We start from the raw sequence: 19,577 nt of genomic DNA, 5'->3' as shown, positions 1-19,577 counted from the left end.
ATACACACAACATCTCAGTGTTTGCTTTTGGCAGAAAAAAACATTTTGTATCATCACTCTTTCAAATCAATCCCTCCCTTTTCTGACTCTCACTTCAACTCACACATTTTCTCTTTCACACAAATACTAACTCTACCAGGAGAGCGAGGAAAAAAACCCGCCCGATGCCAACAGTAAACGTTTCTTTTCGTGAGCACATGGTATGTACAGTAAAACTTCTCAGCTGCAAATGTCATAAATTATCTTCACAGAATGTACACGTAACACAGTTCAATGTAGTGTGTTTTCATGTCTAATGTCATGTGACGTCTGTGTGTGTGTGTGTGTGTGTGTGTGTGTGTGTGTGTGTGTATATAACACTGTTGTGGAGTGTATGTTGGTGTGTCTGTACTGTGCAGTATTAGTGCTACAGTATATAAGCACATGGTCGCAAAGGAATGGTAGTCATGAGAACGGCCCCCGTGTCTGTCAATGCTACATTTAGAGAAAGTAATCACTTGGGACATCAATGCCACTCAATACCATTACGATAACAATACAACAAATAGTACACAATACTCAAGGGTGGAATAGTGTACAAGTTGGAGAGATGACTGATCTTTGGCTCAAAAGGTAAGAGATTACTTTTCCATTGAATGTGGATTCATCCCATCTACATTTATATAATTCAAACAGAGTTGTTGTCTTTGCTCTTGATTGTTCTTCGGCCACTTCCTCTTCAACTCCGCTAGCGTTATCATCCTCAGAGGTTTTTTTAGAGAGAGCCCTAAAAAATACAAATCAAGGAGAGCTTGGTCTTTCCAAGAAAAAATACTGTCACCTTTTGAAAAATAAGACGCAGCACACATGCTTTGTCTTAAATGCTCAGGAGTTACTCAGCACGTGTAGTGCAAGCGAGTCCATCTGTACTTTACAAGCTTCAAAAGTCTCTCCCCGTGGCCAGCACTGGGCATGGAAAACTGTCTTTTTGAGTCAGTGGTTTCATCCCCACGGACTGTCTTCATTGTAGTCCCTGAAAGAAAAAATGTCTGCCAACAGCAGTCCTTTCATGTACTCTCAGTGCAACAATAGCAGTAATGAAAATGGGACTAGCAATGAAAGGATTGAGAGGGATGTAGCCGTCACTGCAGAGCTCGACCGTACGCTCTTCTGGACTTCTGGCAGGATTACCACTGGGTCATCTGCTTGAAGATGGGAGATAAAGAAGACACATTAGCAACACATATTTATGACCTAATGTAATCCTGAATGCACCTGGATTGTTTTAAGGTCAGGGATAATTACAAAGGACACAGGGTTGGTCAACATACCTGCAGGCAGTCTGTTGGACGGGTTGTGAACCCCACCCCCAGCTCCAACTCCAGTCCCACCTGTGCCTCCTTTAGCCACTCTGGCCTCTTGAGAGCCTGAAAGAAAAACGCCATCAATTACTCAGCTGCGGTCTTGCACACAACTATCAAAAGCCACTGGACTAGTGTCCATATAGCCAGGAGGGCGTTTAAACTCACCATCAGCAGCTACAACGTCCACCCTGAGCCTGAGGCACTCCTGTCCGTGGTGGTGCAAAGGTTTGGCTGTTGGGGAGAAACAACACAGGCGTTAACATCCTAACTAATGCACTTATCCTCCACTGGCCCCTTAATTCACCTTCATGCATGCGCCCACACACACAAACACTTGGCAACAGACAGACACAGGGACAAAGCTTAGGAAGCCATCTGTGACCAGGCGCAGTGTGTCTTGTCCTGCAGTTTATCTAATTACAGCCATGGTCAGGGTGACAACACTGCTTGCTCTCTGTGGTGACATTCTAGCAGGGTAAGTATTGTATAAACTTGGCAAACTGAGCCGACACCCCAGTTAATGTCCATGTTAACAGAGCTGGCCACCAAGCTCCAGCATATCCCTGTTAGTAGAAATACAAAGCAAAATTTCCCTGCAGTCGATCAGTCTAACACCAGAATGAAATATCTCAACAATTCTTGGGCTGATTGCCATGAAATTTTCCCATATGTTTCCCACATGGTTAATCCAAACTATTTAATGGGTTGCCATGAAATTTGTTGGAAACAATCCTCCTCCAAAATATGACCACATAGGTTGTTTTTACAAGCAGCAACCTCTAGTGGCCGAGTAATTATTAGGGGAGCAAAGGAGGAAGTCAGGCAATAGAGTATAAGAGCAACAACCAACATCCACTTGGATAGGTCACATCATAGATGTGTAATAATAAGTAGATGCTGGACCCCAGGATGGCGCAGATTTACCCCATTGTAGTTGCAGGCCTGGTGCATATGCCAAAAAATGTTTCTAGCTTCCAGGTTTTACTTTTGAGATATGCGGCCTACTGAATGTGTGCAGTAGTGTTTCGCTCGCTGGCCCTGCCCACTAGTTCCCGCTCAGCTCATAGACTTTATATTGTGATGATGTCACAGATTTTTAAATCGCTTTTCTCAGCTTGAGGACACTTTCACAAAAATAAATAACAATTTTTTTGGTGCAATACCACGGGTGGCCACTGGGAAAAATTGGAAGCAAAGCTAATCGGCGTTCCTCGGGGTTAGGGTCAAACAAGCACCTTACTTCAATCTAGACAGTATGTCTAGTATGTCATGTGAGATATGTTGCATTACAATACCCTTGGTGATAAATGTAATTATTTTAAGCCAAACCACAGTCTTTTTACTGAACCTGACCAAGGACTTTTGCTGCCTAAACCAAACCTCATTCAAGATGTTAACCCTGCGTTTAAAACTGCAACCGTCAACCGTCATATATGAGCTATTCTGTTGTCCACTGGTAGGTGCGCTTATTTAGGAAACAGAAGTATACTCTTTGTGGTCATATGGGTTGGAGGTCTTTCTGAATTTGGTACACAAACAGGTCTACCCCTGAGGATGACTTATAATAATTTTGGTGCTTACAGAACTTTTCATCTCGTCATCAGATCAAATTAGAATTTGTGCAATGCTTTGGTTTTTGACCGAATACCTGCAAAACTAATGACATTCCCTCAGCCTCAGTCATACTTTAGCAAATGTTACTAATCAGACTTATCAATATATTATAAAATAAGTCTAACCAGCAAACACAAATCTGGAAAACAGCTACAGTGACACTTACAGATATAATAGTAGCTTTCTCCTTGGCGGAACTCTTTTCCCAGAGTAAACGGAGTAAAGCGCTGAAACTTTTCCGAGAACTTCTCCGGGGCGTGAGGAGCAAATGGATGGCCACACTCCCAACGCATCTGGTCGTATGACTGGGGCTTGCAGGATTCGTAGTCTTCGCGCTCCACCATGTAGAGCACGTATCGCTCGGCATCCAGCAGCGGCACCTCACCCTGAGGGTAATGGGGGCAGACGATGTCCAGGTAGTCATTGAGCTTCACCTCCACGGTGTAGTCGTCCCATAGAAACCTGCGAGGAGGAGGCAGAGGGGGACAGTTATGCAAGTGGCAGGAGACTGATAACCGTGCTTATAGCATCGGAGCGGTAATAAATATAAGCCTCAAAACCTGTGATTATATATTGATCGGCTGCACGCCAGTGTACAACAGGGAAATCAGAGGAAAGACTGAGAGGCCTGGGAGTGAGAGATAGAGCAGGAGAACGAGAGTGTGTTTGTGAGTGACGATATATTTGTGTGTTGGAGTGGAATGAAGAGGGAGAAACGCAGTAAGGGGAAGAATGATCTGCAGAGAACATGTGCATAAATATGGATGAACGTGAGGCCAGTGTAGCTGCTTGCTGCTGTGTTGAGAGTTAGCACTGAATGCACATTGATCCCACGTCCTCCAGGAGTTGAATGATGTTTACAGAGAAACATTAGCAGTCAGTTAGCCCGTCAAGACAGGAGATGAGTATCGACATCTGCAGGGCTACGCACACAAACACCCACACAGATAAAGAGGCAGAATGCATGATGGCAAATTCACTTTAACAGAAGCAGACACATGCACCTGAGTTTACTTAAGAGTGGGGAAAAGGATAAAAATAAAAGGTCCCATGTTTTAAACCCTTCATTAGGGTCAGGGAGACAGGCGGACACATAGAAAATGAGTCTGGTGACGGCCTGTAACCGTCTCCCACCACACTCCCTCTCATTACAAATACAGAGAGACAGTCAGACTGTCTGCCTCCCCTCCATTCCTCCCTGCATCCCTCCCTTCGCTCCTTCACCCTCTTTACGATGGTCTTCAAGTAAACTTCCTCCCTCTCCCCTTGGACGTTGGTCAAAGAGCCCTCGCAGAAAACCTTTTAGCTTCCTTCAAATGTCCACAAACATAATTTAATTATTACAGACAGACTTTTAACTACAATTTAGCATACCGTGAGGCAGTTTAAATTGGCCTTATCTCAACTGTCCATGATTCCTTGCCCCTCCTGGATTTGCTTTCAGAGATATTATGAGTTTATCTCCAGGGAATTCCCACTAAAGGTATTTCAGCTTTGTCCCCTTCCCCCTGACTGAGTGACTGCTCCAGGGGCGGCTCACAGCTAATGCTCTCTTCTCAGCCAAAGCCATCTATCAGCGGCCCGGAGCGGTAGCTGGCCGCTAGTAAGACACACACACACACACACACAAACTCGCACACACTTCCCCAGTAATTCCCATCTATCAACAACCTAAAGCAGTAGCTACCTACTATTTGCACCCACCGAACCCACACACACACCTCCTCCCCGGGCCCTGAGCTCCACAGCGATGCCTATCAGTTTACCGTCTCCTACTGTTCTGACTCACCGGGGGTTCTCTGAGAATGGATGAAATTTGACAGACTTTAATATTTTCACAACACACAAGGAGAATGTGTGTCTAATATAAGGTTTTGTTGCTTTTGCAATGAATACATGGTTGGTTCATCAGGCCTCCAAAAACCAAAAAAAACGAGGCAGGCAGCCAGTGTGAGTTAAGTTACTGACTGCTATTTTATCAGATCTGCAGATCTCAAAGAGTAATGAGTTCCCAAAAGCCTACAGGGTGCTAATCGGACACCTTTGGCACAGGAAAAAACTCACCCGTGGAGTAAATTTTTTCTGAGAATTCTGTTGTTTTCTCATAAAAGCCCCTGAATGTAACAAGCAGCATTTGGGAAGTTTGTGTTTGTGTGACAAGGTCCATATGTGTGACTGACGATCAAAGTGTGCAGGCACAGGCCCCCATTGCTCGTTAGCTGCTGTTGTTGTTTTTGGCCTGGGGGGTCTCCCTGGTACCCCGTGGTAAAAAGGACAGACGCTGTGGCTCCAAACATCGGGCCCTGACTCCTGCTCCCCCTCTGGCTCCCCTCCACCCCTTTCCCCCTCTCCGCCTGACTGCATTCCCTCAATACTGATGACCAGATTAGCCGGCAACACCATTATAACAGCAACACAGGCCCGTTAGAAAACAAGCACCTTTTTAGTATACTGATGAAACTTCCATCTAACTGTGCTGATAATCGTGTGCCCCAGCCAACTTTCGGTGGGGGGAGAGCAATAATTATCATTTTGCCATGGTCCAGACAGCTTAGTGCTTATCTGCAGTTTGCCTGCCACGCTCTGTTTACCAGATTGGCGCTAAAGTGTTTTTTCCCCCTGCCACTTTCAATTCCAGTCGAATCGATAACACTATTGAACAAACACTGTTGTCTGCTTTTGCCTGACAGAGTTATCATCCCCCTGCAAACACAGAAAACACACACAAACAAACTCCCCGTACCCAATCCCTCCCTCACTCTGAGTCCGGATTACAAACTGGTTGTGGTATGCTCTCAATGTGTTCATCAAAAGGGGGTCGAAGGGGGGTGCAATTAAAACACAAAAAAGGGTATTAAAGTTGCCCTGGAGGGGGGTAATTATGCCCTCCTGCTCCCCACTTCCCAGCCCCTTCAGGCTGAGAGTTTGTGGGGGAGGCAGAGGGCATGAATAGGCGTGGGCAGGGGGGGTCAAAGGGCTGGAGTTGGAAATGGCTTTTGAAGTTTCTCTCAGTGAGAGTATCTATGCGAGTGCTACAGTTGCTTTATCAATGCCACTGTTTCATACAGTGTCTCTATTCACAACGTGCCCGCGCTGATGAAATACCTCACTTAGCAGAGAGAACAGTGGCTGAATACACACCCAGGGAGGCTGGCTAGCTCCTTTTATTAACGGCAAATAGTTTTAATTATCCTGCTGCCTTTTGTTCCCCTCTAACGCCTTGGCATTGAAACGTTCCACATCATCTGGTTAATTAACTGATTGGAGTAACGCACTTCAAAAAGAGCCTGGGCCTCTGTGTGAAAAGGTTTAGCTAACAAAGTCAAATCATGCCACCTTCACTTTAGTAGACGAAATCCTCCTCTCCGTCTCCCCCGGTGTGTGTCCCTTGTCATTTTCCTCCTCCAGACTGTTTCCCTTTCTTTCTCAATAGGCTGTCTTGATTTATTCCCATTGTTTATTCCAGGATGCGCTCTTTTAATGACAGTGACGCTCGGAGCTTCAGCAGAAGTAACGGCGTGGAGGAGTTGTATTGTCTACTTAAGGATGATTTGTGGAGCTATGGCAAATATGCAGAGAGGATTGTGTGCATGTGTGTCTCAGACTTTTAAATATGTGGTTGTTTGTGTCGGAGTTTTCGTGTGTGTGTTGCGTCTGTAGAGCTCTGAGGAATCTGGGAGTGTGTTTCGGTCATGATAAGGTGGATATTAAATGTCAATAATGAACACAGATGATAGCAGTGAGGGAATGTCAAGTGATCAAATGTGTGTGTGTGCGCAATCTGGTGAAAAATAAACTACAGGCTGTTCCCGGCCACTCTTGCTCCTATCCTGAGAGGGAATTCCTGATTTATTGGAGCCTCTTCAGGAGCAGAAGTCTAATCTCTCCTCTTTAATCTCGCTGGCCAGCATTTTGCTTTCTTCTCCACCTCTACCCCCTCCTTTCATCCATCCATCACCCTCTCATCTCTTCACTCTATCGCCCTGTGGAATGCTGGACCTCTGAGGCAAAGGGGCCGCAATGTGGATCAAAGGTCGGACAATCGCCAAGTCAGCACCGGAGAATTTCTTTACATGAACAGTCAGCGAGAAGGGGCCTTGTGCATTTTAAATCCTATAGACAGGAATTGCACGCTTTAAAAATTGATTCAGATCTATTTTCAGGTCCATAAAGGCCACCGGAGGACAAAGTATCTGACCACTTAATCTAAAAACAGAAGCTTTAGTCTACTCAACCTGTGCTGTCTCTTATACCCTTTTCCAACCAAAGTAGCTCTGGTTCTTGAACCGGGTCTGTTCAGGATCTTCTGAAACTTTGGTGCTATTTAACGAATAAGCCCATGTTTCCACCAGTTTTGATTAGAACCATTATAATCAAGGATGTGTCATCAATTGAGGGCACTGCACAACCCACAATGGAAGTACACAGTAGTAGCAAGATGGTGATTGATGGCACTGATTACCTGCAAACTTTATTCTGTTACTACAGATATCTGTTTTTATCCAAAAAAGCATGGACCAGCTATTAATGAGACCACTGCACACTGTTCTTTTTCTCCAATGATTTCTCATTTAATGTCTCTGTTAATGCCTTCTCCATCCTTTCTTTCCAACCTGTAGAATATGACACCCTCACTGATGTCGTCACAGTTAGCACTTCAGGTAAAGAAAAAACAGCTATTTCTTGGTTCCACCTAATTTATTTTGATTTAAATGTTCCAGATGGTTCATAATTAGGTGCAGGAACCTAAGTGGAACCCATTTCATTTTGGTGAAAAAGGGGTATCAGAGGCCCGCACAGTCACCCTAATCACAAACATGATTATTTCCCTCCCGGGTTTTAAACACACCATTTATGTGACCCAAAAGGTGACTGGCATGCGTCACAGATGAGTGAACAGGAATGTGGGGACCACCTAATCGGCTCGTCCAAGCCTGGATTATTGGGTGGGGCAGAGGCTGAGCTCTGGTCCATTCATCAGCACCAGACCCTGCTTAATACAGGGGCTTAGAGTGGACAGCGAGGCCCAGAGCAGGGGCTGAGGGGCTGGGGACAGAGTAAGGGGTGAGATAGGCAGGGTGGAGCTTTTTTTTCCACCCCTATTGTTCTCACACAGTAAAGGGGTATTACTCCTTTACACTGGAGTTTTGGAGTTCAAAAAGAGACACACTGGCTATGCATGTGTGTGGTGTAAGTGTGTCCGTGGATGTGGAGGGTAAAGCGAGAAGTGTTTAATGAAAGACGCTGGACGCAGGGGAGCTATTTCTTTTCAAAATGTATCTGGTAAACGCTCCACGAGGGAGGTGGCACATCGGACGGAGGTGAAGCCTCTAAGAGATGCATGAGGAGTTTAGTTAAGCGGGACTGTTTAACGTTATTGCTCAAATTCTTTTTGTTTAATCTGTCTTATCTATTCATCCATCAATGTCGGCCGTCCCCTCCCACTCTCTGTCCGTCTTTCATCACTCAATAAGCAAACCAGATCCTCATGTCAACTCTGTCCCTCCCCCCACCACAGTCTTGCTGAACCAATCACAAAACTGTTCCTGGTGGTATTCCAAATATGCAACTTTCTGACCCGCCGTTTGCAGAGCACAATGCAGCGTGGGTATGCCGGGGTCGTCATAGAAACAAATATGGTCCAACTCATTTTGGCCCCTCCCCTTTAACATAATATTCCAGCCTTCATTCTTTGCACCGTTTGACTTTTTGTCATCTGTCTCAATCAGCTTTCTCCCGTCCGTCATTCAACTTTTGTCTGTGCAAGTCATTGGTCATTCTGCCGGCGTTCCTGGCTGAACTCGCCGAGCTCCTTTTGCCACCCAGCAAAGCGACAAAGCTTTAAGTCCAGCAGAGGAATAATTGGCTGATTCCACCGCACTAAGGAGGCTTAGATGAATACATACGCTCTTTCCAACTGTCTCACGCTGTCCCCTGAGCCATTTGTATCTTATAAGGGCCAGAACACAAAGGTCAGGACTGACATCACATTTCTCAGGAGGCAAATATCTGTACAAGAAAATTGATTTTGCTGGATTGATTTCCACACGGCAAAAACTTCCATGCTCATGTTTTTTTTCTCTGCAAACACAATCTAAGCTTGTGGCTTAATGAATTCCATGGGGAAACAATATGTGAGAGCAGGCCATAGTTACTGAATGGATTTTTAAAAATGTAGTTGTAGTAGTTCTTGCTTACAGATTCCTAGTAGTAATGATGGTAATAATGCAACTGACCTCTAGGGGGTGGCAGTATTTGCTGTGTGGGCATGTTTACACACTGAACCCAGACATCTAACAAACAGGAGAAAAAAGGCTAGAGAAAAACAAAAGTTACACAATGAACGTTATTTACACAACAAAACAAACACAATGGTTCATTTTCAGAGATAATATCTGACTCTTGCTGGCTAATTCTTTCTCATCCAAACACATATTCACTGTTGAAGACTTGACAAACAAGTCTGGAGGACACACAGTCTCTATCTCTGCATCACACACACACACCATGAGAAAGAAAGAAATCATAAATCTGTGTACTAATGAAGTGTTTCTTCCTCTGTGATTTTTGTGTGGGGTTGGAGTGTGGTAAAGTAGCACAGAGAGGAGGAGCAGAGTGGGAAGGAGCAGGGGAAGTCTGCTGAGGAGATAAGGAAGAGGCATGAGGATGTGCAGGGGGCAGCAGGACGCTGACAGGGTTGGCTTGGGTGACACTGATCAGAGGAGAATCCCAAATAGAGACACACAGAGATTTGACAGCAGCGCAGGCGGGGAGGCGGATCCCAAATCATCCTGAAGGCATGACAGTTGAACACATCCCTCATAAAAACAATGAATCACTACAAATCACTGCTAATCTACTTATTCTTGGAGTTAAAACATTCACTCCTCAAACAAGCCTGGGAAATTCAATCAACTCCCGAGTCCAGACTTTTAAAGTCTCTTGCGTGTTAGTGTGAGAACTGTATTGTTTATTGTGCAGACAGGATACGCTGTTTTCCCGGGAAAAGACGTAGCCAGGAAGTGCAGCACTTCATAGGGAAACACACAGCAGACAGCGTGCAGACTTTGGTAACACCGACACAGCACGCCTGCGGGAAGTTAAAACCTTTGGCCTGATTCTCTATCTAGTACAGTCAATAAAACAAGCCCTCCTGCCACTGACACTGGCAACAACAAGTGGGAATATCGAACAGGAAGAAAATCAGCTTTTGGAAAAAAAGAAAAAAGTTCTTGTCAATATGGTCACCGAGCTAAAGTCTTCTTACAGATGATTACGGACTGTAAAGATAGGCAGCATCAACACACTTCAATGAGCATTGAGCCTATAAGAGGTGATTACCATCAGTTTGACAATCTCTTCGAGTATTTTCCCCAGATTGAATTCACCAGACAGATTACTAACCCAGATTAAGGGTGGTGGGAGGGGACAGACAATGCGAGAAAAAGATGGAGAGACTTAGGAATTTACTGAGGAGAAGGGGAGGTGGTGGAGGGTTTAGAGCGAAGGCCGGATTAGGAAGTGAAGTGGGAAACCTGGATGTTTTTCGAGGAAAGTAGCTTCGGTTCAGATTACTTGGAAGTCACAGAAATCCCACATCTATTACGTCCACCTAATCACAGCTGCTGACTACCCAATCTTGTCTTTCATCTGTTAAACGTGTACGCGCTCACATGCACAGTAGGCAAACAGGCACGTTTAACCAACTGCTACGCCTATACCTTTGTTTTTTCTCCATTAAAATCCAGTCCTTTCATGGTTTGAGTTCTCAGACTGGCTCTACCACTTCCACAACTTCAGCAAGACACTCAAGAGGGGGGAAGCACACATACATGGTCAGACAAGTGAAGAAATAGGAGGAGAAAAAAAGAAAAAAGGTTTGCTGGGAAGACTAGAGCAGCTTTTCATAGGGACGTAGAAGAAGGAAGCTTTAAGAAAGAGAGGGGGGAAAAAAGCGTGAAGGAAAGGGCAAAGTGCCTTGTGACGGATCGCCATGGGTGCCAAGAACGATAAAAAAATTCCACACCTCTTAGCATGCTTCCCTCCTTCCCCCCTTCTCTGAGAGCCAGAGTTGGAGGTGAGGAAATAATAGACTGAAAAGGGACAGCTTGTAAAGTTGAGATAAAAGCTGGTGAAGGAGCGAAGGGGACCGAAAAGACAGGAGGGGGAAGAATGAGAGTTTCCCAGAGGCAGAGCCACGGTCGTGTGAAGAGGGGCTGGCCTGAGTGGCAGCCAGTATTCAGGGACCACCGCCGTGACAGAATGACTGACAGATTGATAGAGGCTGTGCCACTTCATCACATAGCGAACTCTGACCCCCCAATCGGTCACACCAGTTACTATTCTCTTTCTGTGGCTCACCGTGAAGACCATTCCCCCAATTTGTATGGGAAGCATCACAAAAACACCCATATTGACTGGATAAATACCAAAAAAATCCTTCATGTGGGTGAAACATACCTTAAATAACTCCCTCGTTTGAGCCAACACAGCACAAAGGCATATTCAATTAAATGGATTAAACCACTGCGCCAGCAATGTAAGCAAAAACAATCTGGAATTTGCGGTTTTAACAAAATCAAAAAGCTCATTAGAAATGCATGGTAAGACCAAGACTTCAGAGGCAGAGCAGCAGAAAAGGTGATGATGTTAAAATAAACAGTGGATCAACCATGTGCGTATGAGAGGCATGAAACAGTTAACAGACTTGCAGAAGTGGAGACCACAGAACCAAGTTGAAAAGGGAACCTGGCCAAGAAGAGGGGGAGGGAGGTGCCGGAGAGAGGGAGAGACAGGTACAAAGCAGAGGAGGAGGTGGTGGAGGAGGAGGAGGAGGTGGTGGTCTACTCATGCTCTGTCAGCAGGGGAAAGGGGGAAAGGGAGGAAGAAGCATTGAATGAGCAGATTATTGCCTCACATTGGAGGTTGTAGAGTCCAGAGGGCTCCTGGGACGATGTTAACATCAATCATGGCACATGTGTGTGTGTGTGTGTGTGTGTGTGTGTGTGTGTGTGTGACTGGGGTTAATGTGTATGAGACTGTGTGAGTCACTCTGATCTGGTGATGTTGTGAGCGCTAGCACACGCATACACGCGCTTCTGCCCAGACACTCCCTTCACAAAGGACACGCACGCACACTGGCATGCAGGGGCTCGAACTGACTGGGCATACTGGTGAGCCTCTTTCTGGGAATCAGCCGGTGCTGGTGATTAAGCTGTTGCGAATCAGACACAAAAGGTTACAAATATACCAGCAAGGAAAAGGTCACAAAGTGCTGAAACTGTCGGGAATAGATTCACTCATGCTGAAACAAAGTAGTCGTGAAAGTACGGGCAGATACGACCTTGGAAGTCAGCAGGGCTAAAAGTGCGCTCACACATATACACACACATCAGTGTAGAGTGGGGCTGGGTGATATATCAACATTATATGGATATCATGACATCAGACTAGATAAATCTTAGATTTTTGATGTGCTTATATCACAAGTGTCATCTTTTTATGGTTTTAGGCTGCATTACAGAAAAGTGATGTAATTTTCAGGGGCAGATTTTCAGACAATGGGCCCCTGGGCACAGATAGGCAAAGGCCCCCTGTGGGCACGTAGTTTTGTGTCTTTTGGTGGTTGTTTTACCCCTTTTTGTAGCCATTGTGTGTCTCTTTGCAATTCCTCTTTGGGTCCTGGTCAGTACATGTTAAATTAAGTGACATTTTGCAAGTGAGAGCCAAGGGGCCCTTACACTTTCTGCCCCTGGGACTGTGCTTGACAACCCTGTTCGGTAAAAACCTTATCAGACTATTGTAGCTGTTCTATTATTTACCTTTACCCACTTAGTTATAATGTCCACATTACTGCAGATTGTAATCAACCCTACAATATTGTTGCAATATCGACATCAAGGTATTTGGTCAAGAATAACCTGATATTTAATTATTTTTTTCATATCGCCCAGCCAAAGTGTAGAGCAGGGTAACTGTGCATGTGTATGCCTGAGTGTATGCATTGCCAAATCCCTCAACAAACACACAAAGAAAAGAGAAATGAGCCCACACTACATGGACTTAAGCAATCAATCTCCAGATCAATTTGATTAACAACAGCTTTCTGACCGACAGGATGGAACAATAAACCGAGGCCAAATAACCAAAAGGGAAAAACTCATGACGAGAGAAAAGATGGACGTCAACACGCCGTATCAAGTCTCGGGTCAAAGGGGAGAGCAGATTGCTGGGAATGATGAAAAGTACCAAATGAAAACATCTCAGAGACTCTGTGCTTTTTCCGCGAATACAGGATTAAGAGTAGCCAAAGGGAGAGATTTAGCACAGTCATCCGGAAAAAACTAGCAAGTGCAAGAGGACGGATTACCAGTATATATACAGGAGTGATCACAGTCGCTCCACAGTGGGGAAACAACAAAAACCATATGGGACTTCGCTCTGATTTTTCAGAGCTTTGTCCCTATAATTGTGACCTCTGACAACAGAACATGCTGTAATTGTAACCGCAGGAGGGGATACAGTGGTTGAGTGTAAGCTTGGGGGGGGTATTAGAATATCTGGGTGTTTGCAACCAAGACAAGGCCTGTGTTTGCACATGAGAGAGAGTGAGCACAACACTGATTGATTTAGATGGCGTCAGTTGGTGTGATTGAGTGTCCTAGTTTGTGATTGAGTGATTGTCTGCCAGGAGTCCCTGTTTATGCTTGCCCGTCCGAGTGTGTGTGTGTGTGTGTGGGTGTGGGTGTGTTTGTGTGTGGGTGCACGTAGAAGTTCGTTTGTGGTGTGTAAACCTCCCTGTTCCCTGGGCCATTTCACCCCAGCCGCCATCAAACATAAGTCTAATTGACCCCCACTTATTCCGAACGGCCCCTAACCCCGACAATTTGAGCTCCAATTTCTCCTCCCTGAGCAATCCATCTCTCTCCCACAGCGTGACCTACTGGGCAGGCCTCAAGTTACCTCCTCTGTCTCTGTCATACACCATTATTACTCGTCTTACCACCTGAAATATGAACACCCCTATGTCTCCCCGACAGCCACGTAAACCCCATGTGATATCTCTTGATTTAGGAGACACAGCAGCCTCCCACTGCACGCAGAGGTTAGGGCTCTCTGTCAGATGGGGAGGATATTGCGAGAGATATTTCAACACGTTGTGCTGTGAGTCAGACCTGTAAAACCAACACAAAAAATATAACCCTCGCTAGGGAAAAAAACTCCCCTATAGGATTTCAGCTCATCGAATAAACAGCAACACAAAAAGCACACAGATGCCCTGACTTTTAACAGTGTGATTAAACTGAGTGCTACACTGCTAAATTATTGCTGCATGCCTACAATGAATACACTCAGAAGATGTAGAAATGAAAGAAACATGATTTATTTCCTGTAGTATTCATAGATCTTCTTTGATTATGTCTTGAAATGAGGTGGGTGGCTGGGGGCCCTTTGCCAGACCATTTTGATCATCATTTGCTTCATTATTGTGAATCTTTTTCTGCCTTTTCTGCATTAATTGATAATATAAATGCTTTTGTGTTTTTTATTGGAGGGGAGAAAACACATGTTCTTAATATGGCTAAATATTGAGGGGGGGCTGTGTCCTGAAATGAAAAACTGAGCACGGCAGAATAATATAACTGCATTTCTCTGCCCAAATTCTGCCCTCAAAGGTCTGAACTGTTAGCTCACTGTCAGTTCACACAGATAAATAGGTGACACAACCTGGTGTAACTAATCCCACAGCATAGGTACACAGATTGTGAAACGGATTAAATCTGAACAGGTTAGACAAAGTATTGCAGGTAAACAGCCCCATAATAACAGGTTGGAGCCCAGAGAGGGAGGGAGGGGGGAGGGAGAGAGACTCCCAACTGTCCTGCATTATCATGACAACAGCAGTCAGTTGCTCCCATCCTAAATTCATCACAACGAGCTCGCTGAATATGCATGAGTCGCAACTATTCTAATGCACCCGAGTATGGCTCATAATGATCCAATCTGCGCTGATAATGAAGTTAAAAGTTGTTTTGTATTTACGCTGCCACACAGTGTTGTTTTTGCACTGATAATTAGAAAAGTGTTGGGTTCAAGAGCAGTGGATAAACACGGGAAAACAGAAATAAAGAGAGATATTTACTTTGGGTTGGTGCTGTTCCAGTAGACGCTGTGTCGCTCCGCTGAAGCAAACCAGGAGCAAACGCTCACAACGCAGCCCACAATCCAAACCAAATCCATGGTGGAGAGGAATGGAGGCATGCAGAGAGGAAACACAACTCAGGTAGGTTGTGCAAAGTAAATTAAAAAAAAAAAGTTCACCTAGAAGAGCTCGTCCGCGCACCTGGAGACCACGCGCTCAACAAAACACTTCACGCATGAAGTGGCTCGTGAAGGAAAAAAAAAGCAAACAGATTCACAGAAGGAATAAAAACCGTAGGGAGGTCAGGTTTACTCGACAAATCCGTAGTGAATGAAAGCTCGAGCTGCGTGGTGGCTGGTTTTGTGAAACGCCCACAGCCCCAAGCCCCGCCTTCTGTGCCGGATGGGAGCCAATCAGAGGGCTGTCCGAGAGACGCGAGCTCCGCAGGTTTTATGCACTGTAGTTGTACACATTATCCAGACTCCAGCAGGAACAGTATGTTTAACAGGGCTAAACAAAACATTTAAACATATGTCTACATCAGAATCATGCAAGAGCACATCCACAGGTAGTTGTTGAGTGTAACGTATCACACTTAGTGGTGATTTTCATGGATAAAAATGTCTAGTTTGCAGATTTTATTACGCACCTACAATTCTAAATAGTAGGGGAGAATGGGGTTGGTCGGCACACTTTTTACTTCCAATTGAACCACTCAAAGACTTAATAAATTCGCTTTCAATGTGTAATGGAAGCCTAAAATGTCAGGTAGGAATGGAGTGAACTTACTCTCTGAAAAACATGCACTGTCAAATTGTGCACTGGTGTCAACCCCCATCACGGGGTCGGTTGTCCACACACTATAAGGGGTTAGTTGTCCCTATGTCACTGAAATGTTTCATTTAAATGCATCAAGCAAACACATCTCCTACACTGAGAGAACATAAACAGGAGAAATTGTTCCTATAGGTACATTTGTCATACTTATATAACAGTACAAACAACACAACACTACTAAACTAACAACTACATGTTGTAGCCTATTAAAAATAATCTAAACTATAGCTCTCCCGTCTTGAAAAGCCATTAAAAATTTAATGGCAATAACTGTCATCACAAACCCACTTTGTAAAAGCCTGGAGGAGAAACAAGAAGGGCTGGACATTTAGATTTTGACAAGAAAAACACTTAAGTCCTCTCACCTCAGTGTCAAGTGTCTTGCTCCTGAATTGACCCTCTAGGTGACCTCTGACCCCAGTTCTGATAGATGTTCTGGTAATTCTGATTTCATGATCAACATTGTTTTAACAGCACCCTGTGGGAACGAGATCTAATGAAAGTGACACCCGACCCATGTGGCAACCAGTCCCATTCTACACTATCCTATCCACCTTATTCCTGAGGGTACTACTGTAGAAATGATTATGTGTGCTACTTCCAGTGGGATAGCCGAAGTAGCAGTAAGCTAGTTAGTCCCTTAGACTGTCTGTGGTTAGTCCCAGTGGCTACTCTTGGTGGCTAACTGCCAACGCTGGCTCTTTTTGAAAGTAATTTGCCTTCAGTTTAGCAAATACTGATTTATTTTCCAGCAAATATTTAACTAATGTTAACTTAGCATTTTCTAAAATGTCTTTGAGTCTAAGCTTTCATCATATATCATAAATCATCTTTAGAAGGAGCAGATGTTTACCTTAAGCTAGCTCGGGCCATTTTGACGTTAACAATATTTTAACAGAGCAAGGCGAGCTAATTGATGGCATTCTAGGTTGAAAAGAAAAAAAAAACAATGCTTTGAGTTGATTGTCAGAGATGGCAGAGGTATGATCACATAACCCTGTTTGAGCTATAACAGGTGGTGTGTTCCACGTTTTATTTCCCAATTGCTCTTGGAAAGAAGAACAGAGTACTGTAAACAAACTGTTACTATTGGATTACTATTGGAAATCGCCAGTTTCGGTTCAACGGCGGACATAATTCACGCAAGGTATCATGGGGGCTAGGAATAAGGTGGATACTTTTAATCGTGTACCAGGGTAGGGTCATGTAGTAGCTGTACAAAGGTTAGCAGATCATGCTTTGAGAATAGCTGTAGATATTAACACCAGTATGTCGTTGCCTTTATTATGTGCAAGTAGGTTATAAACAGGAAATTGCTTATCATTTATTTATATGATATATTTTTAATGTTACTAACTTGCATGTTAAATAAGCATGTTAATTGGTCATGCAACATATAAATACTCTGCTACAGGAGAGACAAACACATGAACACCAAAAACACCATGAAAAACAGCCTAAAAACTGACCGTTAAGCAACTCTCTGACACATAAATGAAACCTGAACATTTCCAGCTGCAAAATATTATTTTACCCTGTTTGTTGCAAGGCTGTTGCATAACACTGTGAAGTTGTTCCAGTTATTCAGTCCAATGTCGAATGTGTTCAAACTGTTGAGTTTTCCTCCTGAGCTCTTATCTGTCACTGAGGTGCACCACCCTTGCTTGAGTGCTGGTTGAGCAACATCTGCTGTGTTTGCAAAGTGATTTCTTGACCTGAAGTTGTTTTTGCCTACAGATTTTCTATTACTTTTTTCCCCACCATGTGTAAATCTTACATTTTATTTTATGGTGTTCATTTCTAATATAAACATGGAAGGGAAATCCACCTTTGCTCTGAATATGATGAGTTTTCGAGCCTTTGAAATCCTATATGGAACCTAGATAGTGAAAAACAAAGACTGTACCTTCAGCTGGAAGCACATAACCTCCGTGCTGTCAGATACATTGCAAATCCCAATTCTCATTTTCTGTTCCATTGACATGGATAATCTGGACCGCGAGCTGCTTGTTCAGCCTAGTGAGCCATATTGCCAGAGGGGGTTTTCAGGCCTGCTTCTGCTTGACATAGCACTTTATTTGCTATGCCTGCTTAGCAGCATAACAGCTTTCAAAGGTATCACAGCAAACAACAGTAAATGAAAAGTAAGTAAAAATTTAAAAAAAGAAGGGAAGCATTCTGGATAATAAATTCAAACAGCTAATTGCACAGTTTTTGGAGGATTAACTCAATTTCAGGACACAGATACGATTAAGGGATGTGATCAGATAAACTCTGCAGGGATTTGGTCCATTTTTAAGAAAGCAGTGTAGGAATACAGAGAGTGCAGGATACACTCCTGATGTAACCAGAACGTAACACTTAATCTGAAAGGTATCCTATTGCACAGAAAAAGAAGAGTGAAATATATCGGGCATTCTTACAGTATATGAGTCTCTGTGCAGCCCTGAGATGGAGCCTTTAAGATTTTATGTTTCTGCTTAAAGTCATCTCATGTAGTGTACATCAGGTTTGCCACAGGAGACAGTGCATGAAATTTTAGAAGGTTGCGGCTGTCAGAGAAGGCCTGACAGCTTCACAAGATGATTAAAGTGTCAGGTAGACAACTGATTGCAAATCAACAGTTTATCTGACAGTTTAATTGTCACAGTGCAATTACATCCCACTCATCTGGAGCTCCAAGCAACTACTAATATCTATTTACATCTCCTGTTAACCCCCTGGTCCGACTCTGGGCTGTGTTGTCCTTATCTTTGAATAATCACCTCTATGCGACACCCACACTTTTTCGTCAAGCAGTTTACATAAAGCCTTTTTTTTTCCCAGTATGCAGCAAAAAGATCCAGACTCAAGAGGAGTCCTCTGCATATTCTGGACAATATATTCTGTGCTCAGTGGTTCTGAGTAGTCACAGTTCATCCAATCTGCATTTAAAAATTCAGTCCAAACTGACAAACCATTTCAGATCTAACAGTACAAATGCGAAAATGCACATATATATGGTAATTGTGTGCTATTCAGTGTCAAGCAGGTCGTCCCAAATAATGTGTTTTGTATTCATGAAGAGCGCTCATCCCGGTGGATCAATTTTTTAGCGTCCAATTGTTTTTTCTGGCTCGGTGGGAAGATAAAAGGGTGAGAGGGACTGCCAACATAATTGTCATTTGCATTGCAATCGAAAATTGTTGTGGAAAAGCTTTCGCCACGCCACAGACATTTATGTCAAAACTCTATCAGGAGCCAAATGAGTAGACCTCTAATTTCAAACCAACCTGAAATACTGAATGTGTAAATAGAAAGATGAAGTGGAACCAAACTCCAGCTCAGCCCTGATATATATATATTTTCTACAGCAGACAGACAAACAGACACACACGCATGGATCTCTGCAGGCTTGCACGCCCACATAGACACAAACGCAGACGCACGTACACACATAAACACAACCCTATCCACCTCAAATCCTGACAGAATTTGCACTGAGCCTGTTCTGCGGCATGAAAATAAGATATAGGAAAATGATAGGGAGAAGCGTTTCATGTAGGCATGGGAACTTGACTGTCCATAATTTGTTTTTTTCAGCCATTTCACCAGAGTAATTAGATGATGTCATGGAGTTGCACTTTCTGTGATCCTGAAAA

The 19,577-nt window shown here is 43.9% G+C and overlaps 1 protein-coding gene across 2 annotated transcripts; it reads right to left on the bottom strand.

Annotated features, from left to right (window-relative positions):
* Window positions 1-307: 307 nt before the first annotated feature.
* efna1a (ephrin-A1a) lies at window positions 308-15,428 on the bottom strand. 2 transcript variants are annotated; one of them, XM_050034174.1, is made up of 5 exons: window positions 15,100-15,428; window positions 3,124-3,419; window positions 1,509-1,574; window positions 1,311-1,406; window positions 308-1,184 (listed from the first exon to the last, which is right to left on the bottom strand). In XM_050034174.1, the coding sequence occupies exons 1-5, from the start codon at window positions 15,216-15,218 to the stop codon at window positions 1,057-1,059; spliced, it is 705 nt and encodes a 234-aa protein (XP_049890131.1). In that variant the 5' UTR covers window positions 15,219-15,428; the 3' UTR covers window positions 308-1,056. The 2 variants fall into 2 exon arrangements, with proteins under 2 accessions (XP_049890131.1, XP_049890133.1); XM_050034176.1 differs by having other exon boundaries at window positions 308-1,181.
* Window positions 15,429-19,577: the final 4,149 nt, after the last annotated feature.

This window comes from Epinephelus moara, chromosome 22, assembly GCF_006386435.1.
Source record: "Epinephelus moara isolate mb chromosome 22, YSFRI_EMoa_1.0, whole genome shotgun sequence".
In the NCBI taxonomy this organism is placed as follows: Eukaryota; Metazoa; Chordata; class Actinopteri; order Perciformes; family Serranidae; genus Epinephelus; species Epinephelus moara.
This window is presented reverse-complemented; position numbering and strand designations above follow the sequence as displayed.